Source organism: Anopheles coustani, chromosome 3 (assembly GCF_943734705.1).
Source record: "Anopheles coustani chromosome 3, idAnoCousDA_361_x.2, whole genome shotgun sequence".
In the NCBI taxonomy this organism is placed as follows: Eukaryota; Metazoa; Arthropoda; class Insecta; order Diptera; family Culicidae; genus Anopheles; species Anopheles coustani.
Window position 1 is genome coordinate 34410840 of NC_071288.1, and position 26215 is coordinate 34437054.

Consider the following 26215-nt stretch of genomic DNA (forward strand, 5'->3'; position numbering starts at 1 on the left):
GTTTCTCCAAGACCCAAGTGTTATGACACGTACCATTCGGATCCGATGCTGGCCCGCTGTCAATAGAACCACCGTAACCGGGCAGATTGCAGTGTGGGGGTGCAAAATCGGCCTCACAGTGACAATGGCCTTCGCTGTTGCAAACACCTTTTCCGTTGCAATTCTCCGGACATGCCATACCATGCCCGGATGCTCTTAACTTCTCCACCGGTACACACGCCTGATTGAGACACATCTTTCCCTCGCCACACTTAGCGCCGTCCGGCGTTAGGCCGGGGTCAACCTTCTGCAACCCCAGATCGACGATCGCTGTCCGACACGGTATCACACTCCCGTTGTACGTCATGAAGCTGTGCGACAGTATCGCAACCGATTCCATCCCGAACTCGAGCCGCTCGTTCAGATGCCGACAGTGCAGCATACCGCAGTGCACGTCCGACTCTTCACACTTGATGTACTCGTTCTTGACACGGTTGTACCCGCAGTTCCCGTGCCGCGTGCCTTCCTCGTTCTTTGCGTAGCACTGCTCGGATGATTTCCCGGTTGGGCCCCAGAGCACTCGGCACTGGTCGTTCTGCGAGCGACACATGCCACGGTAACAGAACGCCTTGCCACCGTCGCACATTTCCGTGTCGCGCTTAAACACATCGCCCGGGCAGTACTCCGACTCGCCGGAACAATACTCCGGCAGGTCGCATTCGCCATCGGTCGGCCGGCAAACGGTACCGCCGATCTTTGGCTTGCATGTGCTGAGATCACAACATTCGCCCGTCGCACACGACGCGTTCGAGTGGAGCATGCAGGTTCGCGGATCGCAGCACGAATTGTCACAGTAGTCCGGCAGCCCGCAGTCACACTGTTCGCCTGCCTCCACGAACCCATTACCGCATACCGGCGAGTCGAAAAGACTTTCCGGTTTATTCTTCAGGCAATAGTTCATCCCATGGTTGAAGGCCACACTCAGCTGATCGATGCTGCAGCGACTCCAATGCTTCGGCGCGATCGACGAACTGGACGCCGACATTATACACCGATCCTCGGGACACTCGCAGTCGGACGTGTCGTGCTCCATGCCGAAGTTGTGGCCCATCTCGTGCGCCACCGTCGTCGCCTGCACCCCGATGATCTCACTGTGGTACATCTCCACCCCACCGGAGAACTCGTACGTACAGATCGGACCCTTAAGGGCCTTCCCCACCACACCGCCGTCGAAGTGTTCCTTCGTGAACAGTTGCGCGTTATCGTTCGGGTGATCCTTGATCAACGTTTTCTTGCGGTAGTGCAGAAAGTTCTTCAACGTCGCCTCGCCGTCTTTCGACAGCTCGATCTCGTCGCCCTCGTTCCACACGACCACCCCGACCAGGCCGATGAAAATGTTGAGCGGCTCGTACAGCGCGTTGATGATGTTGGTGATATCCTTGCAGTACTGCTGGACGGTCTTAAAGTTTTCCCGCATCGTCTTGAACATCTTGTTGTCCACCACGATCACCAGCTCGACGTAGCTGGAGTACCTGTTGGCATTGTACGGACCGCGGATCTTTGGCGCCGCGCTGGACGATGCGGCTCGCTTCGAGCGATGCTGGAAAAAAGAAACCCCCGGGAAAGTGTTAATAAAGCAAGAAGTGCAATCTCGAGCAGCCCATAAACAACGAGCTTATCCCTTACCACCTCTGGCCCCATCAGCTCCTGATAGAGCGCCGGATCGTGGGTCGCATTCGCGTGTCCTCCCTCGTAACCGCACTTGTGGCCTCCGTTCTCACCCGATGGCAGTAAATCTTCATGTCTACATATGGTGGTTAGATAAAAACTCGGTGCCATTAGTAAAACACTTCAGCAAATGCAACTTGCGTTGCAGCGCAATGCACTTTGCATCCACTTACCGATAAATAAAATGTTCCGCAAGGTCGATCCTTGAAGTGGGACCGTTCGCTTCCGTGGCGACCGGGGCGGAACTTTCTATATAGTAAGTGTCATCCCGGTCGATGATGATGCCCCGAATGCCTCCCGGTTCGCCGCACGTAGAAATTGCCGCACTCGAGTCAGGCTTTCCACGAATTTTGCCCTGCGGCCGGGGAAAACACGGAACAATTTCAATTTATTGATAACAACATTCGATTTACTACACAACCCATGTGGGCGCTGAAACCCAGTGGGAGTCTTCTAGAGAAAAAAAAGCAACCCACATCCTTCCTGTCCCGATTGGAAACCGTTTCCCCCACTCACCCGATAATGGCAAAGGTCTACATCTTCCGGCCGGGTGTATCGTTCGACGTGCTTGCCGGTTCCGTTCGGCAGCTGATAGCTAAGAAAGTGTCCGCTCGGTAGGAGCTGTTCGTTGAGTTGTAAATCTAATATCACATCAGCTTCGTCTAAAGTATAGCTTAAGGTTAAATGCGACGCGTGAAGGCCGTTCTGGAAAGAAAAAAGGAAAAAGTACATATTGTTTATCCATTTTGCTCGATTGTTCGTGGAAAGCATGCCGCTTTATCGAACACCACTTACCGCTTCACGGGTGTCGATTAAGGATCGTTTATGTCGCCCATGTCGCAACTGTGGTACTACCCTACCGTAGTGTGAGAATTCGCGGGAAGGATGAAATCGTTGGTCATCTGTGGAAGGGCGGGGAGAAAAGCAAAAATAGAAAACTCTTTATTAAAGAACCTTTGCGAAGGAAAACAAATGCGGGGCAACCTATTTTGCTTGGCTTCCTTTGATGAGTGATTTTTCTCCAACAGCAAAATGGATCGTAAAACTTGACGGGCTTACACTGGGATTACTTTTCTGAGCTTAACTACCCGTAATAGATTAACGATCGTTTTGGACGACGCTTCGCAGCGGAACATGCCGTTCCGTCGGCATGTTTTACAGCACCCCACCAGCCTTGAGATAGCCACCGATGACCCCAGAGTTCCATCCGACTCCCGGTGGAAATCAGTGGCGTCATGCAGACGCGGACCATGACTCATAAAGATGGAACTGTCTATAGGGTGTAGTATATTTTAAAAAAAAATCTATAAAGGTGGAACTCCCTATCTCTAGCTGGGTTGATTACGGTAGCGTGCGTTTTTTTTTTAAACTTTGTTTCCTTTTCCATGCTAAACGAAAAGAACAATTGACGAACCCACCCAGTGCTTGCCCAAGTGTTATCTCGCCCAAGCCCCATCGGTTGGCCGTAAAAGAGCAAAAACACAAGACCTGCCATCTCAATTGAGCGGCGCGTATGAAGTGCTAGCGTCCGTCACAACATCATTTAATCTAGGCGTCGGAGAAACAATTCTTTCACGCACCCTCCCGGGGGCCTCCGAAACCTTTGGCCTCGTTGGAGGTCTTCGGAGCCGAGCGGCTCGCCGCTCCAACCAAACCACAGCCAAGTGCAGGCGGAATAGCTGAACCCGTTTCTGGGATGATGGGTGGCCGTGCCATTTCCACGATCACTCTCATAAGAAGATAGAAAGGAAGAGAGGAAAGGCGGGAACAAATGCTCAACGCCAAACCGTGCCATACCGGCGGCGTTCGGGCAAAAGGAAAGTGCTGGCGCTTTGGCAATGAGGGGAAAATGGGTCAACTGCAACTCCCGCGTCCGGTAAAGAACTCCACACCGTAGAGCGTGGCCCAAGATGTTAATGATGTGCTTGCATGGCGGCGATGGCGGCGAAGCGAAATATGATTGTGGGCAGTAGGTCTCCTTCCACCCAAGTTCACCCGGGTACTGACCGAAGCAGGCGCACTGTAGAAGCAGCAAAAGGGAAGTAACCTCGAAAAGCCTAACCGATGAAATTAAGAAACCGTTTTTCCGATTAGACAAGGCGGTGGGGGTTTTTTTCTAGTTGAAGTGAAGTGTGAAGGTTAGAAGAAAAGTAAGGAAAGCGAACTGAGGAGGAGGAGGATGCTAGAGGCCATTACGGGACCTGGAAACGTTTAACGGAGCTGCTGAGGTGAAGACCTCACCTCATATTTTTCTGAACACTAAACAGACCAAGTAGAACATTTGTATCAAGCATAGGAAATTTTTATAGCTTCTCAATCTTTGAATTAAATGTTTGTTACCAGGTTTCACAAAAATTACATTGTTACTTATATGTTTAATAATTTCTACAACAAACCCATAACGCTTGTGAAACCAAAATGGCTTGTCTACATCTGCGGTAACTCTAGTGTAGTAGACAGCATCTGTTCAACTGGATCTCTCGCGCGGTGCTCTGATATCTTTGACAGCTAACGGTGCAACGACCGCCGCCACCGAGAGCTACGTAATTTACTGCACCGTGTGCAACATAACGCATCAACCGATGATGCATTACCTTTTTAGGTTCAGTGAAAAATGCTCCGTTCACCGGAACCCCTTGTTAAAACTGGTTAGGCCGCACAAGAAGTATCTTTCCAATCCAAGAGTTTAATTTGAGGATAAAATATACTTCTAGCATTGATCGTAATTGTTACAGAACTTATGGTAACAATAATGCTTTAGATTTCAAGATTAAACAAATCCACTTTTTTAATGAGATTAACTACATCCGTTTTATTTTTCAACAAGTAATTTGTTCTATTTCCGCTTCAGGCCATGAGATGAGTATCGATGATTGAGCTGAAATGAGTGTTGAACAATTTCATAATTACGGTTGCAAAGGCAATACGTTAAGAAAAAAATCCTGCTCTTCCAACCGCAGCATTTGTTTTCTTCGTCCGCTTCTTGGGATGGCCACACTTCGGATGGCGGGGATGGAGAAAGAAAAAAAATATACCATTTGCGGTTCTACAACACTTGTTTCCGCTGGGCCTGCGATCAGTCTCACTCGCCGTCCGGAGCAATAATAATGAACCACACAACCACTTGTGCTGAACGCTCCTCCTCCTCCAGTGGGGGGTTGTGCTAATCACCCGCGTCAAGGCCTAGATCGGATCCACGCAAAGTGTTACAAGTGACACCAGCTGGACGGATCGCAACTAGAAAATCGCACTTCTACTTAGCCACTGTTCGTAGGAGCGGTGTTCAATGGTTTTTGTTTGTTCATGGCCCAAGGAAGCTCAAGGAGTGGTTCCTGGAGTATATGCCTGGAGTGTCGGGTTCAAAACAAAATTGCGCAACACAAGTATAACACTTGTGTGCCACTTCTGTCGATGCATTGCGTCCCGCTGTGCTTGGATTTGTCTTGATATTCTTATCATCACCTCGGGCCCTAATGAGCCTTCGAGCGCGCAGATAAAGTGTGTAGCCGCATTTTAGACCCATCAACAAGTAAACATTTCTCAATGATTATTGAATTGACAATCGGGTGACTGTAGGCATTGTTGTTTTTTTTTTGTTGCTGATTGCGCATTGGTAAAGATTTGCCCGGGTGGTCCACCCCGAGGGTTGACGGTCAAAGCCAGTGCAGTTTCGTTTTAAATTTAGCTGATGATCTCAAACGTGATAGTCTGACGATCGATTACATCCACCCATCGTAAGATTAATTACGCATTAATGTTCCCTGCAATTGGGTTAACTTTAGTAGTATTCGTTTCCGATCTTGGAAAGTGGAAATCTTGGCGAAAAAATTACTCCATATCGAGAGAAATTCGATCTGTTTTCGATGGCTTAATAAAAGACCTAACACAAAATCAAGATCTTTGAAAAGAAATAGATATACACAGCCTCAAGAAAAAGTTGGCTAGAGACTAGGTAGAAAAAAAAGAAACTAATCAAGAAACTCGATTAACAAGATCGCTTTTTTGTGCTTTTGCACTTTCTTCCGAGCGAAGCACTGTTACGCTATCGTACGCTCTGCGGCGCAAGGAATCAATAACAAAAAACTAGCGGAACTAGCCATGCAAAATTCGGTTTCGTTTCGTCGACGACGACGACCGTCGTGCCCCGCCAAACAGCCGCCAACCAGTCCGCCAAGGCGCCGGCGGTAGGGAGGGGATCTGGCTCTTTCTCGCGGAGGATGATGCCGTTCCACCAGGCCGAGAAATTTGTTGGACGACCGACCCCGTTGCCGATTCGGCGAAATTAAAGCCAATTATCGATCCCGCCGAACCGTGTGCTGTGCCGTTGGAGATTTAAGCGAGGCCAAATAGCCGAGGCGCAGTGGTAGTGGACAAAACAAGAAGAGTAAAAAAAAACACAGACGCTCCCCAAAGTACCTTCAAGGTTTGGAAGATATTCGCGCCTTTTTTTTGTTGTGTTAATAGAAAAAAAGCACCGTAAGCAGAACCGTAAGCCGAAAACATTCGCAACGCACCGTGTTTTTGTCCTCCGGTGAGAGTTTAAATTTTCGACAAAAAAGAGCATCATGTATCGGGCTGGAAAACTGATCAAGGTAATTGAGTTCGCCCGGGGCACGACGGGGAAAACCCGTCGCAAATTCAATGTTACACTCCTACATTTCAAACCGAGCACAGTTGATACTCTAAACTCGGAGATTAGATCTTTTCAAACGGCAAACAATTTTCAACCGAGCAATGTTTTGCAGCTGCAAGATGATAACAATCATGTCTGTAACTTCATTGCGCACCGAGTGAAAGGTTAAATGCGAAAAAATGGACCCGTTTTATTACCGGCATTGAGTCAATATTCTTGGAAACGAAACCATAACAGCACAGCATCGAACGAATCATCGTTTAGCTAGGCGCGCATCATCAGTAACGCTAATATATTCCTGGAAGAAAAAACAACCGATCCGTGGGCCGAAACATGAATTTATTTGAATTCATCTCGAAAACGCCCAAACGGGAAATAAATTGAATTTTTAAAGCAGGAATACCCAGAGCAACATAAAGAATCAATTAAAATTGAAATGTAACCTTTGACACAAGCCTCAAATCGTACCAAAAAAACGTGAAGTTTATAGTCCCAGAGTCCCAGTTCTGTTTGTTTGAAAGCAGAATACTTCCTTTACCTGGATGGAATAGGTATTTTTAAAATTACTTGCCTATCATCAAAAGTTCCTTTTCAAACCCAACGAAACCAAAGCATATAAAGTCCAAGCTAAGCTCTTTGTTTCATTTTTCAAAAACACTCTACCTAAGCTCTCCCGCTTCCAAGCCCACACCCTTGACCCTTGCGAACCCGACCGCAGATTTATCAAACCGTTTCCAAAATCAAAAACCTCAACCGCAAAAATGAAAGAAAACCAACATGCAGCGTCAAGCGCCTCACCGAAGCCATTGCTCCGGAAACCGAGTTCATTCCCCGGTCTCGAGAAGCTCCGGTGGCTGAAACCCGGCAAGCCTATGGACCAAATATGGAGCAAACATGTTCGTTTCCTTCCCTTTCCTTGCCCAGCGAACGGTCGGATCTCGTTTCGCCATTCGGGATGGTACCTTTCGCATGCATGCAGCAGTGAACTAAATCCAGCTCAACGGTCAACCGGCCGACCGGTAGGGTCTGTCTCTCTTTGCAAAACGATGGCCCAACCGCAGGGCCAAACATCTTCACTTCTTGTAGCTCCCACATGCATATGACCATCATGGGAGTACGTTTATGGGAAGCCCGTCCCAAGCATTAAAAACGTAGCAGCAACGACCGGGAGTAAATAAACCGCTCCTTTCGCATGTTGTGGACATTAATGGAATTTTCGGGATACAATAAAAGTGTTAAGCACCTCTAGTAGGGAGCTTGACACCCGGAGCTGGGCCCAAAGCTGCCTCCATTTTAATGGGTACTAATGAGGGGAAACATCAAAAGGATCTACTCTCGTCGGGGCAAAACGTCGGGAAAGTGATATTCCGCCGATTACGACCACGCAAAAGTGGCCAACTCAGCGATGTACGCACTCCTTTGGCAACACAAGAACCCCATTCAAACACTCGCGCCGGTGGAACGACTGGCGTTCTATTTTGGGAAGGTTTGTGTGCTGCTCCATCTCCGGATGGAACGATATCGGATGCGAAGGTGCACCCGATGTTATAGGGAAGGAAAATGAAATACCAAAAAAAAAGGTAACTGCTGCATCACGAGTTTTCCTTCCATCTGCGAGCGCTATACGCTTCGGATCGTCGCTGGAAACTCCAACCGTAATTGGTAGAGAAAATGGCGAATGAAACCTTGAAACTTCCGTGCGATAAAATATTGCAACTGCAGCGCGTTTGGAGCAGAGCTCGCGGATGCACATCCCCTGAAAGAAGTGTTTTCCCGATGCGATCCTCAACCTCATTCGTTTCTTTGATTGATGGATTTTGTTTTAAATGATTGTGCCTATTCCATTTACATTCATAAGATCGCTTCTAACCAATGGGATGCTTTCGATAGGAATTCCACATCTAAATTCATTTAAAACCTCCTCCCCTACGTGATGCGATGAGCTTATTCTCACCTTGCGGCCGGTAATAACAGTATTTTGAGACGATAAATTCTAATCCACGGACACCGAAGAATGCCGTGTCTGTGGTCGCCGCGTATTCCTAACCTAGCCCATCTCTTGTCCAGTGCAATTTGAGGGAGGTAAATGCTGAGGTGACCAGAACCGGCCACTTCAAGTTTCCTTATGTGGCCCTTCGCTCATCTGGCGGAGGCTGGCCGGTGCTTGTCTATCTTCGCGTGTCGAAGCGAGCGGATTGTTTTGGTTTCTTGAAGATGCTGACGAAAGCAGAAAGGTGAGACGTGGGTTCGTTTTGCGCACACTCAAATGTGCTGCTTTTATGAGGTGCAATTACAATATTTAAAAACAACTCCACACTGCGCAATAAATAAGAGGTTTCTAAGAAATTAGTACATGTGAATATATCTGTATGCATGCGAAGTATCTTTCGAAGCTGATGCATTCATTCCAATCCGAAAGGGCGGGTTCACTTCCGTGCGTCACCCCGACTTTGTCGCAACAGCTGGATTACAGAAAGCACGCCACTTAGCCCTCAAGCAATTCAGCGTGCAGAATCTTTTCCTCATCCTTTTTTTCTAACTGAAACCTAAGAAGGGTACCACCACGAACGCGAAAGCGGCTGAAACCACCGGCGGAAGGTGAAATTTAGGCGAAAGAACCCAAAATTGTTTCAAAAGCGAAGGGCCGTAACGAAAACACAAACAGGGTAAAAACGCTTCCTTCATATTTTTTTTTCGGAGCGAAATTTTGCAAAGATCAGCAAATCAGGAATGTGTGTGCACAAGCATTACGAACCCTTTTCCCTACCAAGGCGAAGGAAGCAAAAAAAGGTAATGTTTGCAAACCACTTTGCGTATTTGGCGAGTGTATCGTTCGGGGAAAAGATGCGTGCAAACAGTGTCCCCAAACACGAAACCAACGACAACCGGTTAAATTTCCTGACAGGTGCCTTACGGGGGTAGTATTTTCCTGGAGTTTTGGGAGACACAAAGAAAACAAAATCTTAACCCCTATTGGAAGGGTAGGGCGAAGGAACAAGAACCGTGTGTTGGAGGTCGAAACGGAAATTGTTAGGAACCGGAAAACATATTGAGGAGGTTGCAAAAGCTAAAAAGAAAAAAATATTCAAAGATATTCAAAAGTATAATTCAAAGAGAGGCTTACTTAATATGCAAATGGTGTAAGTTATTAACTACAAAATTGTTGTTTGAATAAAAACAAACTTTACTCCACTTCAACGGAACAGTTGCTGAAAAGTCATTTTGCATGCAAAAATTCATATTATGGGAAAAGCAAACAAAATAAGATAAGTGTCTCACACCCGCGCGTCGCCATACACCGGTATCCTCCCTCGCCGAATGGAAGTAGATAGCAATCAATAATCGTAATTAAAGTCCCCTTTGGATATTACATCGCGGCCGTGAGGCTCCACTCTCGAATGGCCACCCCATTCCCGGGCGTACGATGACTCATGCTTGACTTTCCACGTGCACAAAAAGGTGGGGGCTGGGGCTGTCAGCTGGAATAATAAACGAGGAGACTTTGGCGGCATCCGCCAGGGGTGGGAATTATTTTATTTTTGTTTTCCACGTGACGACGCATTGGCCACAAAGGTGTGCTTGTGGAATGAAAAGTGGTATCCGCAGAATTACACTGAAATAAATTTTATCCAAAAGCTGTCAAATTGTTGAAGTAAATCAATTTTAAAAAGTTGAAAAAGATGACGTTCGAAACTCAGCACACACCAGCAGCAAATGCAGCAAATGGAGAATCAAAAGCAAACAACTATTTAGCATTTTAAATTAACCATCACACCATACAATCGATATAGTAACACCGTCCCGGGCGGTATACATTCGAATTCGATTCATTCCGACACGTTTTCCACCGGTTGTGAATTTACATTTCAATAATCCACAAAGGTCACCCCATGGTCTCCCTCCTGCTCGGGCTTGTCGTTGTTCACGATACGGTCTGTTATCGTCCACCACGATAGGGAAACTGTCGGAGAACGATCAAACCGCTTCAATTGAAACCCAAAAACCGCATTTCCATAACCGCCAAACCCAGCCGGCCGGCGACCGGAAGAAGTGAACCTTAACGATACGGCGGCGGTGGCGGCGACAGGGGTTCGGGATGAATTTTGGAAAACTGTCCTCAAGTTTGTCGCTTCCTTTCGCCCGCCACACGGTGGGTAGTGGGCGGAGGCAAACATTACGTCATCTTTCTTTCTTTCTTCAATCATCATGCATACGCAATCGCTTGGCTCGTCGTCTAATCCGGGCGGTTCGGATTAGTGGGTGAAAAAGAAGTTACAAATGCCACGCAAGCGAAGGCAATAAAATAAAGTAACTATCGTTTGGTTCCCCCCGCACCGGAACTGAGCGGTTCTCTTTCTCTAGCTCCGCCGACGTTCTTTTCTTCGATGGGCGACAACTTCCATCTAGGGATAAGGGTGCTTTAACAGGAATATCTAACGAATTTGTTTCGTAGACACTACCTAGACGTAAAAACTGCTTTGCATTAATTTTGTTTTTATTCCAAGTGCATAATTCGATACAACGTATAACTTAGTCATGCTGGCAACAGTCTTTGGACACGTGCAAGAGTTGTTTTTCAAGATGTTAATCAGTCAAAAAATAATTAAAAATTTTACTATTTGCAATCAATCCACCACTAGTCACGTTCTTTGCGCTGTTTAAGAACAGAAAACGCAATTGAGCCGCCTCGGTACTGCTAGTGTAAGAAGCACGATTTCATTAAAAAACCATCACGTTCCCGGCGCGCTTTACGGCGGACGATACTGACGATAATGTGACTGCTGCCAGGCCATGTACGATCGATGTCGGACTCGTTAGGAACCGGCAACGCCATAAGTCACCAAAGCGATGAGACAATCCCCAAGCTCCGGGGGCGCTCGGTGGTGCGGCCATTCTTCGATGATCATCAAAAAATATCAATTGAGACATCTCGCTTCCAGTTCCAGTGTGCCAGAGTCTCGTCGCACGCTTGAATGGGTTGAACGAGCTTTCCGTTCGGTGACGTACACCAGCGCCAGCCCTGCACACACCCTGGAACGCTTGCCTTAACCCAACGCAGCCGAGGTTTGTCCTCTCGGATACGGATTGATGACGGCGCTCGGGGTGGCACGCGGCGTCAATCATATCTTCCGACCGAGTCGACACCGAGAGGTTAAGTTCAACTTAACGAACGCGCTAAAGTGCTCCGTGTCTCCGCTTCCCGAGCGGATGGACTCCTCCGTAATGGGTCGTAACTCCCCCGGTGGAGGACGACGACAACGACGACGACGACGCCGGATAGGTCCCGGAGTGCGTTTCCGTGTAAGAGCGGGAGAGTTCGAGTATGTTTGTGTGTGGTCGGATTGGGTGTAGTTACCCAAATTGGCCGACTTGTTTGTCATCGGCATGTTGTGGACCATGACCATGAACCTTTCACTCCTTTCTCTCTTTGTTGGTTTGTCATCCTCTAACTGAAAATCTATTAAACTACATAATTTTTCTCTACAAAATAGTTTCTAATAAAAGATACATTCACGCCTTTAGATTGTTCTGCATACTTATGATATAAAATTCATGACCTTTCCGGCAACGACCAATAAAACTGTGATTCAAATCTATAACGTAATAAGCATAACACGACTCGGTCTAAACCACGTCTCACGCAAGGGTTAACGAAAGAAGGGGCCCACCGTGCTAGAGGATGATGTTGTCCACGGGGCCACAAAATCCACCACAAGTAAGGTCTGTGGATGAGTGATGTCAGCATTGGGGCAGGATTGGTTTTAAGTGACTTCACACTTTGCTCCAATTTTTGCGCTGCCCTCGCCTCGTGTCCAGTGTGTGCTGCGTCCTGGGGATGGTTTTCAACGCCCCGGGCGGGCCAGGGCTCCACTTCGCTGCTGGCCGTCAACATCATCATCATCATCATCGTGCTCGACGCAAAATGGGCAGTGTGGTCCTGTGTCTTGTGGCCGGATAGCAGCAGAGAGCTGGCGCCACAGCATTCACAACGTGCACAAAATGTAATTCCGTTTGATTGCGACAGCGTGAATTATGCTACGGACGAAGCGGTGGAGTGCCTTTGACTGTGTGCGATGGAGTGTGTGTTTGTTAGGGTTTTCAATATTTGATTGTTACCAGCTGGACACGATATCCTTCATGCGATAATATTTACGCCAAAAACCTACAAAAAACTTTATGAAAACGGTGATTTAAAACACACTTTTCTACAAACAAGAAATTTCTCCGAACCTTTTGTGAAAGCTTCAACAAAGACAGTATTTACATTATTTGTTGAACAGACTCCATAAAGATTCGACATATTTGAGAATCGGAAAAGAAGAAACTAGTAAACCACCGTCCACGTCGTCCGGTCAATTGCCCCAATGTGATGCGAATGCAAAGCATAATTTGAACGGGGCGGCTATAAATAGTCGTGCCCGGCCGGACTCGGGCGTCGACCAGAGTATGCAGTTTACTGCATCACGATTAAGACGAATCACCCGCGACGAAGCTACGATGGCGCCAAGGGTTGCAAAGCAAACGACACGAGACACTCGAGATTGAGTCGATTGATTCGGTGGGCTATTCTGCGGCACGTTTTTCATGCTGGATGCGACGATTTCGACGGTGAGGGGACCGTGATCGAGCGAAGGAATTTACGTTTTTTCTAGGACTCGAACGGATCACGAATCACGCCGCAGAAGTACATCACTGGTAGGAGCAAGCATATCTAACTGCACGGACGTTGATGTAGAGATGAAAATAACAACTATTTTTTAAGATTTGAATCAGAGTGAACGGTTGTCATGAGGATTCGAGCCTTAAGTCCCTCTTTTGTGAATTGAAACGTGTAAAATGAGTTATTAGTCTTCACAGAGATTTAAATCTTTGGGATTCGAATCCCAGAAGAGTGAATGAGTGAGTAAAAGAGTTGCTAGTAGAGTTGTGTAAATCTGATTTAGATTCATGAATCTGATTTGAATCTCAAGGTTTAAGGGATTCTTCAATATTTCGTCGAGATATTCATGAATCCTAAAGACACCCCATCAGATGAAAAGTCACCAGCCAAAAATCGGTTGTGAGGCACTTTTATTTTTTGGCCGTATTGTCCACGGCTATGAAAGCATGGTGGAGATTCGTGACAGATCCATGAAAGATTCATGAAGATTCATTAAGGTTTCGAAAGATTCATTAAACTTTGAAGATTCGAATCCGCAAAGATTCATGCATCCATGTGAATGAATCTTAGGTGAAAGATTCGTATGAATGAATCTCGGTAAAAGATTCATTAAGCACAACACTAGTTGCTAGTCATAATAGAGATTCAAGTCCCAAGCAGAGATACGAATCCCAAGTAGAGATTCGAATCCCAAGCAGACGCAACTCTTTTACTCACTCATTCACTCTTTTGGGATTCGAATCCCTTGAAGGATTCAAATAAAAAGTAGTAACAAAAATTATCCGTTTGGATTGAAATCAATCATTCAATAGTAAGATTCAACCCAATCATTCATTCTTACTCAGTACGCACATCACTACGTAGATGGTAGATTTGAACGGAACTCAGTAAATAATTTACCAACAATAATAATGTAAACTAACCAGAATCAGGAGATTAATCATGACCATTTCCGACCAACTTGGAGATGATGTAGGAGAGGCTTCCGTCTGCTGCCACCTTATTACTCATCCTCAACTCGTAATGATTAAAATACACCGCATCATCCTCATTCATCCTCACAATACTTCATCGGCGTCGCCTATCAAATGGCTCCACGCTGAATGAGACTTAATTGTTTCAAGGTACCTCCACGAGCTGCAGCTGCAACCCGCGAAACAAAGTCATCTCGCGATGCATTGTCCGGCACTATCGGCACTATTTCCCCGCCCTCGGCCGTTCCGACGTCTCTTCTGCCCATCGGAAGTCTGGGACGAATTAATACGATGAATTGACATTGTAGTGGGCTTGGAATTAGCAGGAAAAAGTTCATCTTATTTTAAGTTTTATTGCTTGCGTGTTGAGACAGTAATTTTTCCCCATCCCACCCCATCCTCGGATGCCTCCCTCCCTCACCCCCAAAAACCTGAACAAAGAACAAGGCTGCATTGATTTTTCTTCGCTCACGAATCTGGCCGCCCGAAGAACACGTTTGGAAATGGTGCCACCATCGTGTTTTCGGGCTCTAAGTGAAACGATAAAAAACGATAAAAGAAATCTTTGGCTTTGGCAGGAACAAAAACAGAAGCTTTGGCGCGCGCACACACGTGTCTACAGACTTAGCGCGGTCGAGCCTGGAGGACTCCGGTCAGGCAAAAAGCAGTAGTTTCACCGTTTCTTCGTGTTCGCGGCAGCGAAAGACGCAGTTTGTAGCTTAAGGAGGCATTAAAAAAAAAGGTGCACGGATGACCCTTTCCGAGGGCCATGGGGGCTAGTGACCACTGCGCAACGAAAGCATAGTGCAGAGCGAAAAACAAGAAGAAAAACTGTTCGTAACTAATGTGAGACGCCTTTGTGCCGTTGCAGTTGCACAGTTGCACTTGCAGTTGAGTGCAGTTTGGCGGCAGGCTTTATGAAAGGCGTCAATAAGGCCACAACAATAACAAGAGTACGGTGCGTGTGTGCCGAAGCAAACACCACGCTGCTGGGAAAGGGCGAGAAAACGTGGAAAAACAATAAATAAACCCGTAACGAAAACTATTTACGCTCGAGTCTGCAAAAACGCTGCTTCGTTTTCGATTTTAGTTTACCCGTGGTAAAGAAATGATTTCTTGTTTGGTTTGCTTTTTTCTTTCACTTTTTTCCACCAACGTGACAAAGAGCGGCCGAACGGTGGAAAAGAGAGGGGAGGGGTTACGAGAATGATGGAAAACTGTTGAACCCCCCCCCCCCCCCCCCAACTCCCTCCTCACCGCCGGCTATTCTGTGTACGCTTTTCCCAAGCAGGTGGGTTTCGGTTTCACCGGTTCGGCGGCCGGCGGCTGCTCGTTACCATTTTCTTTCGAGGAAAATCACCCCGAACGGTGTAGCACGAGAGGGAGAGAGAGAGAGAGAGAGATGGTGGGAAAAATCCACTCCAAACATTCCACCGTTCGCATTTCGTCGTTCACTTTCGCCGGTATTTTCCATTTTTTTTCCACCGACCTTCCTCTCGTTTGCCTGCTTCCCGCCAACCCACATTCACATTCGACAGGTTGTGACCTCACACAGGTTAGCGGCGAGGTCGGGGCGCGGGCGACGTGGAAAAAAACCAATGTCGAAAGTGTTTTCCTTTGCGCCACTCAAGGTGAATGTATTCTTCAAGGAAGGTGAAAAGGAGATTATTTTGAAAGCAGTATCATCTTTTTATCCTGAGATGAGAGAGGAATTTTCCAAACATTCTTCTACTTTTCGTCGTTGAAAATTGCTCAACAGAGTATGATTGAGATGTTTCCGGCTGTTGTTGAACGAAATGAAGACTATAAAGAGGCAATTCCCAATTGATAAAAATATCTTTTTAATTAACATGCATAAATTACTCTTGGAATGATTGAAATTCTTCTTCTAGTATCCTCCGAATAAACTACCATTGTGATTGATTTCAAACATAAAATATTCTTTGCAGCACTTCTTACAATCCCAAACCGGATTCTGAACGAATCATCGAAAGCCGAACGCATTCACAGTGTCTGTGGTTTTGCTAAATTTAAATTTCGTTCACCACAAACGAGCACAACACCAATGGTAATGCTTATGCTGCGGTGCGTTCTAAGTGTGTCAACGTTCGCTCCTTTAGCTTCGTTGCCCTTTGGCAGGTTTTCCACCGTGGACCAAGCGGCGGCAGCGACACAAAACGTTACACCGCCCCACGTGGGTCTCTCAATCAGATCCCGTGAAAAACAAAACCCCTCCCCGGTGCGTGAGGAAGTGTTTTACTCAGAAGAAGCCGCGTGGTGCTTGCCAAAGGGGGCTCGAGCAAAGACACTTTTCCCCGCCCCCAACGAAACCAACCGGCAAAGGTAATGGATTGTTGTGTCGAGTTTCAGGTCCCTTCCTCTCCCGGCACTCCACCAGAAAAAGGGTCATTTTCTTCTCGCGAGGAAAGAAAGCGTGTGTGTGTGTGCGCGCGCGCGGAAGGAATTTATTGGCCGTGGAAATTACTATTCACATTAACGGGAAATATCCACTCGGGCGGGCAGGTTTCTTCCACCGCAACGCGGCGCAGATTGCCCGACGGCGCGAGGGAAACCGTCTCGGAAATGGGATCAAGTGAGAGTCGTTTTATTGCCGAGGATCACAAGTGCGAATCCCGTCCCATCCACTTTAGACGCCGGGCGTCGCGCGGCGGCGGTCCAATTTATTGGGAAAAGTTGGTAATGGGGATATCTACGCACAGATTTATCGTTTCCAATCGTCAACCTGTTCGGAAGGACTGTAAAACCTCCGGTAACTTGCGTGGCACAGTGGTTTGCGCCGGTGTTAAAATAGGTCAGAAGAACGAATTTAAATTATTTAAATTTAACCAATTTAGACCAGGGTAAAAGCTACGCTCATTGTTCGTTTAAACCAACGACCTTTTAAATATTGACCTCTTACAGGTGTTGCCAGCAGACGTTATCTCGAATGCGGATGATTTTGTCTCTAATGCATTTTGTTTTGAAAAAGCTCATCAGCTGTTGTCGCTAAACCCTCTGGTATTGAAATAGCTAATCGTATTCTATCTCTAACTCTTCTGATTTTGTCTCTAACCCATCTGGGTTTGTCTCAAGACGAAAACAAAGTAATTGTGATGATGCTACATTGTAAAACTCCAAGAACAATAAACATTATTATTTTTGTATGCTTTAAAATATGTTTTACGCATTTTTGAATGATTTTCCTTATGATTTTTTTATATTCATGCATACTTATATCAACTGAGAGGGCAGGATTGTGGTGTTTAACTCGGTGGTATAAACGTACTAGCTTAGATCAATCAATGTCACTTGACAGTTAAAAGAGTGCGTTTATGCTGCCTACTTAGTTGACATACGTATGCTTGCAGATATAAAAAGTACACGCAAAATTGTTCCAAAATACATAAGAATAGGTTTAAAGCTTATACATTTTTTTTTGTTTTGTAGCATAACCACAATAACTTTGTTTGTTCTCTGTTTTTTGCCTGGAGACAAACCTAGATGGGTTAGAGACAAAGTCAGGTGGGTTAGAGACAAACTAAGATGCGTTAAAGACAGAATTCGATGAGCTATTTCAATACTAGATGCTTCAAAGACAAAGTTGATGAGCTATTTCAAATATCGGAGGGTTAGAGTTAGGTGGCAAAGCCTGTATCTTGCTTAAGAATTGTCGATAAGGTTGACGCATGATGTTCAACGTGCATTGTCATACAAAGATAAACCTGATTGTTATTCCAAACACTCTTGTGGTGTTCGCCAGGGAAAACAATTCGCAATGTGCTCCAAGTACTAGTACAGGTCCTACACATATTTTTTGTTGTTCTCTTATCCCCTTTTCTACGTCGTTGATGTGTACAAATGCGTTCCACGTGTCCCCACGGTGTGTCCGTCTGTCAACCGTATGCACCGGAGACCTGGTGCATCCACGATGCACTGCACGTGCGTTCGTAGTTTGAGAAAGCGAAGAAAGTATGTCCATATTATGTGCTCGTTCCTGGTGTTGCACGATGTTGGCATCGAATATTGCACCAGACCACACCAGCTCGGAAAACATCCCTTTTTATTATGTTGTTTCGATGAAAGCAGAGAGTAACAAACATGTTCCAGTTTTAAACGATAGCCTCTCGACGCATCGACTGGGGGTTTTACCGCTATCTTTTGCGTCCACGATAAAGATGTGATGTGTTTCACTCGCGCCAGTTGTGGGCCTTTCTTTTCCGCCCGTTTCGTTCGACACTGAAAGGGCTTCCGTAGGCTCTAATTGATCCATAAACCATAGCATACGAAGTCCGGCAGGTTTATGATTTATTTGACTCACCAAATACCACATTACTTACCGAGGTCGGGGAGGAAATTGCAGCCCCGAGCGAAAATGAGCATGTTTAATGGAAGTGTTCGTTTCTTTTTTTATGATTTACATTAATTTATTGTCCCAAAAATGCCATCAAGCAACGCAGCGCAGAAATCATCGCTCGCGAGCGAGCGTTTGTGCGTTGAAGGTCTCTTGCCAAAATTGTTTCCGGACAGTTCCACCCTGCGCTATGGTCTTTTATTCATTGCCAAACGAAGTGTGCTATCTTCCGTGTTGAGGCAAAACATAAGCAGAAGCCAACGAGGGAAAAAACAAACTCCAACGGTCCATGCTCCGGTGAAGATAAATAAATTATGCAACGGACAAACCCTTCCGTCCGTGGGCATCGGAATTCGTAATCAATCGGCCGGGCGCACGCAAAGGGGAAAAGCAACCATGTCCTTCGACAAAACACTTGTTCCTCTACCGCACTACGGACATGCCGCCACCCTCAACCACTTCCTTCTTCATCTACTTCATCCCACTGCAAAACGACGCTCGTTTGGTTCGGCGTTTCGATGTTTTGCATTTATCAACCGGAAGAGAGAAAAAAAAAAACGGTGGCGATCTTCCGAGCACTTCTTGGTAAGTGCAACAACTTATCCCAGCACGAGGCATACGAGCCCTGTGCGTAAGAGTCTTTGTGTCTGTGCGCGAGCGTTTTTTTGATACCGTGAAGCAATCGCATCCGTTTATGCTGTGTTTATGGTGTCGCTCAAGAACAAGCAGCAAATTTACTTTAATTCGATTAAACGGCTATCAACGGGATTGTGTGTGGCCTTGTTAAAATGGTTTGCCTCTATTTTGTGGTGGTAAAAAAGAAGCCACAAAACTTGGGTGAGCCATGAAGATTGTTACGATAAGAGCTGTGAAAAATGTGTTTCACAAGTTGATGATTTCATTTGAATATTTTTCAAAGAATGCAATCTAAGCTATTTTGAAATTACTTTTCGATGACGAATTGTTTTCATTCATGAGTTATGTTTGTTTATGCATGCAGTGTTGGAAAGCTATACCGAATGGTGAAGCAAGGTAGATACAACTTTTTAAATTGATGACCTTTTGCAACCCTCTTTCGGAGTTGGTGGCGCCGTAAGTCGGTCCCATTAAAGGAAGGAATACGCTTCATAAATAAACAGGCGGTGGCACTTTCGCGGACGTTATTCGGCACAAACTTGTTGGCATCGGTATCGAGGCCTTTTTTTTGACAGACGAAAAGGAAGTTCGAGCGAGTTTTCGCGATAGTGCGAAAAAAAGGGGGTAAAATATCACCAACCATACATGCGTTTGATGTTCGCGTACAAAGGAACAATATGAATCACCCACCAAAAGCTTGTGCGCCTTTTTCCAAAGTAAGAAATAAAAAACCACCCTCGTTCCGCTCGGAATTTAAAGAAATAGCTTTCATTTCCTGTCCGGCCACGGAATTTGAGTACATTTTTTTTCTCGAGCAAAGAGGAAAAGATGAGATGTACACAACACATGAGTGGAAAAAAAAAATTCCCCGCACAAGAAAATGAACACAAATTAAAACCAACGATTAACTTAAGCGACCCGCATCAAGATGCTCATGTTTTGCCCTCGAAAGTCGCCCCCGAAAAATTGAGCCAATGGCGAACAAGACGCATTATTTGCCGGGTTTCTCTTTCACTGCGAAGGTTGCCTAAAAAGCGTACTATGAAGTTGCACGAGGTCCATTTAAATTCGAATAAATGTTTCATACGTGCAAATAAATAAAAACTGCATTCGCAAATGGTCGAATCAGAGATTGTTCAACCATGGAAAACCCGATGTTTAATGTTTCGTACAATGGATGGAATGAGTTCGTGAAATAGTAATGAACAGAGAAAGGTTAGGCACGACCAATTGCCTGCAGGAGCAACATTTCACCATCGTTATATAAATATATCACATACAACGAGAAGCGAGCAGGAAATTGGACGATGATTAAGGCGGAGAAGATCTTCATGAAATATTAAACCTCCTTACGGCGATGCACAACGCACGATCGGATTGTAAATCGTGGTAAGTTCAAGCTAGGCCGCGTGCAAGAAGGCGCCCGATGCGTATGCTGAAGATCATCATCACACATCCCACCCAAACCCTAGCGTTTCTTCCCGACTTGCGTTCTGTTCAAGTCCGCGTACTACAAAACTGCTCTCGATCGAGTTTTGTTGGGCACGTCCCTTCGCAACACTGGATGGATTGTTTGTTTACACATTGGAAAGATTTTCCCGCCGTCTGCCCGCAATGTGGCCGCACTTGAGGAGCAGCATGCATCGCTGCAATGGACGTCGCTCCATCATCATCATCTGCATGTTGGGACCATTAATCAAGTATAATTTATTCAATTATACGTATTTAACCATACTGCACAAACATGGCGAAGCGAAGGAGGAAAAAAAACACCATCAGAAACTCACGAACAAATGTTCGAGGATCGTGATCTTCCCACCAAATTTAAGTTGGGTCTACCGAAAAATTGACGCACCGGGAAATTTCGGTGATCAACAAACTGGTTTCAGTAACGAGCGCTAATGCCGGCCTGTTGCCAAGTCAGTACCGTAGCAGATATGCACTCTAAGACGCTGAGAAACGTTCAACGAAACAGATTTGAGTATTGAAAATGGAGAAGTTGCGCGATGGCCTTGAAGACGGGGAAACCCCCTGTTTCAGCTATCGTTTTATCGCAAGCGTTTGGGGACATAACTCTTACCGCTGTTCCATTTCAAATAATTTCATTCCATTTATCAAATAACGTAATTGCCTTAATTGTTTCAAAAACAAAATTTTAAGTTTTAATCGAAAATAAATTAATTAAGAGGATAAACGACTTTCGTTTATGTCCAGCAGTTGTAACGCTTTAAACTCGTCTTCGTAGGTCGACAACCGGACAACTGTACTTCCGGCAGACACACTTTACGGCTGCCGGAGGAAAGTCTTCTGAATCACCACCTTCATCCACTTCCTTCCTCTGCGATGCGCTGGCTCATGTTGCACATTTCGGCTGCTGGGTCCCGCCATATTTCCCGGTGTCGTCTCAATCAAACGGTTTTCGGCCGGCATTTTCCACCCACTCGGGGGGGGGAGCGGAAAAAGGCGGCAGAAAAAATAATTAAACAAACGAACGAAACGACGAACCGAACGTGAACAAACACAAACGTTGTGTGCGAGTTGCGTTTCGCGTGCGGGCGGAGGCGGCCGAAAGAAATGGAGAGTGAAAACGTGAGGCGCAACATAAAATTATGAGCAGTTTCACTCGGCCGCCGCTTCGATGGTGGGTGTACAAGTGAGGGCGTGGATAAGATGTTTCTTTTTTTTTGGTTTGTGCCGTTTTCATGTCAGTAACCGCAATCCCATGACGTCGTTTGGTATATGGTATCTTGCGGAAGGGGAAGGAAAGAAGGAAAAAAACCCCGGACCAGCCTCTCTTGATAGGAATTGAAATCGAGAGTTTCGACTGCATCATCATCATCACGCCAACGCCCGAAGTCGACCGATGCACTTCAGCACGATGGGCCCGCCAGGGGAGGAGGGGAATAAAGAGGGTGAGCAAGATAGCAGTGTATGGGGGACGGAACGGTTCAAGAGGGTCATGTAGAATCCCGGGACTCCGACGGTTCCGATGCGTTTGTCGATACAGACGAGGTCAACGCAATGGGATGCAAACCCCGCGGGGAAAAGCCATAAAAGACGTCGGTGGTCGCAACGGAACGTACAATGGTGCAATTCTCCCAAATGCAACATATGTAGGATGATGCAGAGTGTGTGTGTGTGTGTGTGTGTGAGAGATGAAAAATAAACAACACGGTTTGAACTGCGAACGATGAACTGATTTACGAGTTTAACAAAGATTAAGTGAAGACTAACTGCTGCACGACACAAAACCTAACCCCGATTCGATTTCCCAAAATGTTCTGCCAGACAATGTTGAAACATTTGTCAACGTTATTTTTTTCCCGAACATTAATTGCACTTACGATAAGAAATTGAGTTCCATAAATCAAACAAGAGGTCACGCTACATGAAACAAGAAACCACATGGTACCACTGGCAATGTTACCATGTCGATCTATTTTTATTTTCGTTAAAATTTCCTTTCCTTTAGCTCTGTAAGTTACTCTCAGAGATTATCACAGAGCACGAGTAAAAATCCAGTAAAACAACTTCCAGTTTAAAGAGATCGTTCGCGACTCCTTTTTACCGCCACGGAAACGTTCAGTGGAGATCGTGGTGTTCCCGACCAGATCCCTGAGGCATTATTCCGGACCGCAGCATTAAGTTGCCATCTGCCATCTGGCCGAACCGGATTTCTTTTATCGCCTGCGTCCTTGAGCATACCGAATTTGCCGGTGCGAGCCGTTTTTTTTAACGGTCGCTACAGTTAATGACGGTTCGAACAAGAGTTTGTTTCGTCATAAAGCGTACGAAAACGAATGCTGAAGCATGCGTGAAAGTGTTGATCATTATCGCGAAATTAAATGCTGGTATCAAGGAGGCGTCAATGCGTTTAGGATGCTTGTAAGTGGGGGTGTATAAAACAGGAAAATAAGATTATGGTATCAAACAGGGTAGTTTTTGTACTTTTTGTAGTGTTGCTTTACAAATTTACAAAATACAATTCATAAGAAGAGGATGGCGTAGCATATTTCGACTTTCTAAAATAAAATTAAAAACACAAGCTGATACATTCAGCGTTGCCGCAATAAAGTCTGCATCGATTCATCGTTGCCACATGTCATCTTATGTTGGCAGATCCACATCGTGAGTCTATTTTTTCAGAGAACACCAAGCGTATATCTAAAAAAATGACTCGCAAAGCCAACCAATTCATCTAACCATTTTAACGATTTCTTCCGAACCACAGAACACATGTGCGCCGAAGGAACGCGAAAACGTGAGCGCGTGAAGTTATGTGTCATTTTATTTTAAATACACAGTTTTTGATATCTTAAATCGTTTCACAACATATTTTTGGCAACCATTGGACCTCCCCGAACAACGTGTTTCGTTGACCAACGGCGCGCGCGGCTAGCGGGCCAACGGAGAGTTTGTCCATCAGTCGGATGCCGTGGAATTAAAATGGCCTTTTTTGTCGCTTTGCTGTGTGTTAAAATATTCCTAGCACGTTCGGTTTCTCCGGCAAGTGTAGAGTTAAGAATCAGCCATCTAGCGATGGCTTTACATCGGTATTCTCTCCATCTCTCCATCCGACAGTTGAATGGCTTGGCGACGGAAAAGCCTTTGGCTAGCTCAGCGGACCCGAAACTATCCTCCAGGGTTTCCCTCGTCGTCATCTAACCCAGCCACCACTTGCCTTGATTGAAATTCCATTCACAGCCTCACAGGGAAGCCGCTCGAGTGGACCACACGCAACTTTCTCGGAAGACTCGGAGAAAAACAAATAAAATCCTTTTCGTAAAACTATCCACAAGCAAGTGGTGAGTATGAAATGAAATAAAACCAAAACCGTTCCACAAGCAGCAGTAGCAAAGGGAGGTAATTAGGAACGCTTTGGCACAAGAAACAACACGTTATCAAAGGACCGGGTTGGACGAGTGTGTGCCAATCGTCCACGCAAGTTCGAAGGCCGCATCGTAAAACGGTTCCAGCAAGGACGAGACAGTTTGGCTTTCTTTTCTTTCCGGACTGGGAAGCAGTGGTCATCAGCTCGTCGTGTCGTCGATACTTGTTACCGTGTATCCTGCTGGAGCTGCCCGGTTTGGCAACGCAGTAATGGCGCCTGCAATCCTGCACCAGTGTTGCGAAAAGAGAGATGCGCAGGACAGAAGAGGAAATGGGAGAGCCACTCCCCTTCAGGACCGTCTTCACGGAGCCGGTTCTCCATTTAATGTTGTGATGGAGGGACTTGTTTTACCCCGAACCAAGTCCTTCGATGGTTTGGCGAACTATAGTAAAATAAAAATAGATACCGCATAAACACACAAAGCCAAAGAAAAGCTATAAGAAGAACTTTCGTTCGAGTTGATTGTTGTACCGCTCAAGGGCAGGAAAGTAGCGATGACCATGATGATAATGATGGCGGTGATGGCCTTTCCATCTACTCGCATCAGGCTACTCGGAAGACTACTAGCATTTTGATAGTCGAAGACACGCCCATCCCCTTGGCTCGGCCGGGGATGCCGGAACCAAAGCCATCATCTGGAATCACTTTAGCTCCCGGTGCAGGCTACTCCCCGGAGGCACTCGGGACGAGGTTCATAGTTCTTCTCACACCATGTTGACATAAGACTCCACACGCACCCTACACGCCCGAGTTCCCCGGCGTGTCACTGGAAGCAGCAGTTTTGTCATATGTTTGTTGCGTCTTTGGAGCGTAGCTTCTCGCTCGCAGGAGCGCACAGATCGTTAATCTTCCAACACCCAGCACCCAACAACGCCAACATGTTAAACAGGGCATCCGGCTCCGAGGGTTGCGATCGATAGCGATTCCATCATAGTTGTTGCTGCTGCTGCTCGGTGTCCTATCGCTCCCCGGGTAAACCGGAAATGGGAATATGTAAAGGCACGTGTTTTTCTTCTCCACTGTAACATCGAACGAACGTTGCCCCCGGGGGCAAAGTGTGGAATGACAAAAGTGCTAGCGCATCGTAAAAAGGGTTCAGAACATTCCTCACAGGCCGGCAGTATCGAAAGGATGGAAACCAGCATCCCATAACGTGCGCAGGGCGATTAAAGCAGGGTCGGGTTTGTTAGGGGTGAATTTGATTGCATTTTCTACCGTACCCAATTTCTTAGAAATTGAAAACGAACTGATTCTCCAAAGAGCGGATCATCATGAATTCGTAATGAGCTCTGCTTTTGGGCCGTCTTTTTTTTCCTCTGACTCGTTCCCAAAATGCAGCTTACAGATTTTGTTTAACCTCATTTTGTCGGCCGGGCAGGCGAAGGACGCGTCAGCGAATAATAACAGCAGCAGCAGCGGCAGCAAGCCGGTCGTTGTGGTTCCGACTGGCCTACATTTCCGCGTCGTCCGGTCGCCGGAAGTGTGACACATAATTCAATACCGGGCCTGGTAAAGCACGGCTAAGCCTTGCTCGGAAGCTGCTTAGGACTTGAGATGGAAATATATTCTCGCTTCGGTCGGTCTATAACCTCGTGTTCAAAGGAAGAAATAAAATCCACGGACGTCTCGCGTCTGAACGGTTTACAAAGTCTCTAAACTTGAAAGAAATGATGCATCGCTTAAAGTTGTTTATTATTCAATAAATCCAGTTTTGAGATTTCGAGCTTCTTTAAGGCTTAAACATTAATTAACAAATTAAGCAACAAACTAAGACCATAGTCCAGTCATAAGAAATCTAGTAAACGTTTTGCAACATACATATGCATGACAGTGAACGCGCAATGTTTTGCAGCAATCGCCTCACAGAGATAAGGCGTGCTTATTCAAACTTCTTATCAGTATCGTCCCAGCCTATAAAACAAAAACGATGATCATTGCGAATTGCACATTCATTCCATCAGCTTCACGAAACAGGAAATAGATCGTTTTTTTTTGCTTACTAGAAATTGTAATCTTTCTTCTTTGAAGCTTCTTTCTGACTCAAATCAACAGTTGCAACCGTACAGGGTTTCTTTTACAAAAATGCAAATACCATGGGCAATATAATGGCATACGCTTCGCGCATTGCATTTGTACATTGCAGACGGTTTGGCGGCAAAGAGCATGTACCTTTAGCTTATCGCTGCCAGCTGTCTTTCTGCATGATTATACGCTCTGTGTCATCAGAAGGGAATTACCTTACGCCAAAGAAATGATCCGCTTCTCTCCGACTCGTACAATCTCGAGCTCTAGTATTTGATATACATGTCATATTTGACCAGTCTTTACTTCCGCCTTCACCCTACAATTTTTTACGCTTGTG

The 26215-nt window shown here is 45.9% G+C and overlaps 1 protein-coding gene across 1 annotated transcript in view; it reads right to left on the reverse strand.

Moving 5' to 3' along the window:
• The window catches only part of LOC131259229 (uncharacterized), a 31419-nt gene that overhangs the window by 4379 nt on the left and 825 nt on the right, over window positions 1–26215 (reverse strand). Inside the window, exons 2-6 of the mRNA XM_058260670.1 lie at window positions 2503–2609; window positions 2224–2412; window positions 1881–2062; window positions 1666–1783; window positions 34–1579 (exon numbers count right to left, since the gene is read on the reverse strand). Coding sequence (XP_058116653.1) covers window positions 34–1579; window positions 1666–1783; window positions 1881–2062; window positions 2224–2412; window positions 2503–2609 — 2142 coding nt within the window. The remainder of the gene's footprint in view (window positions 1–33; window positions 1580–1665; window positions 1784–1880; window positions 2063–2223; window positions 2413–2502; window positions 2610–26215) is intronic.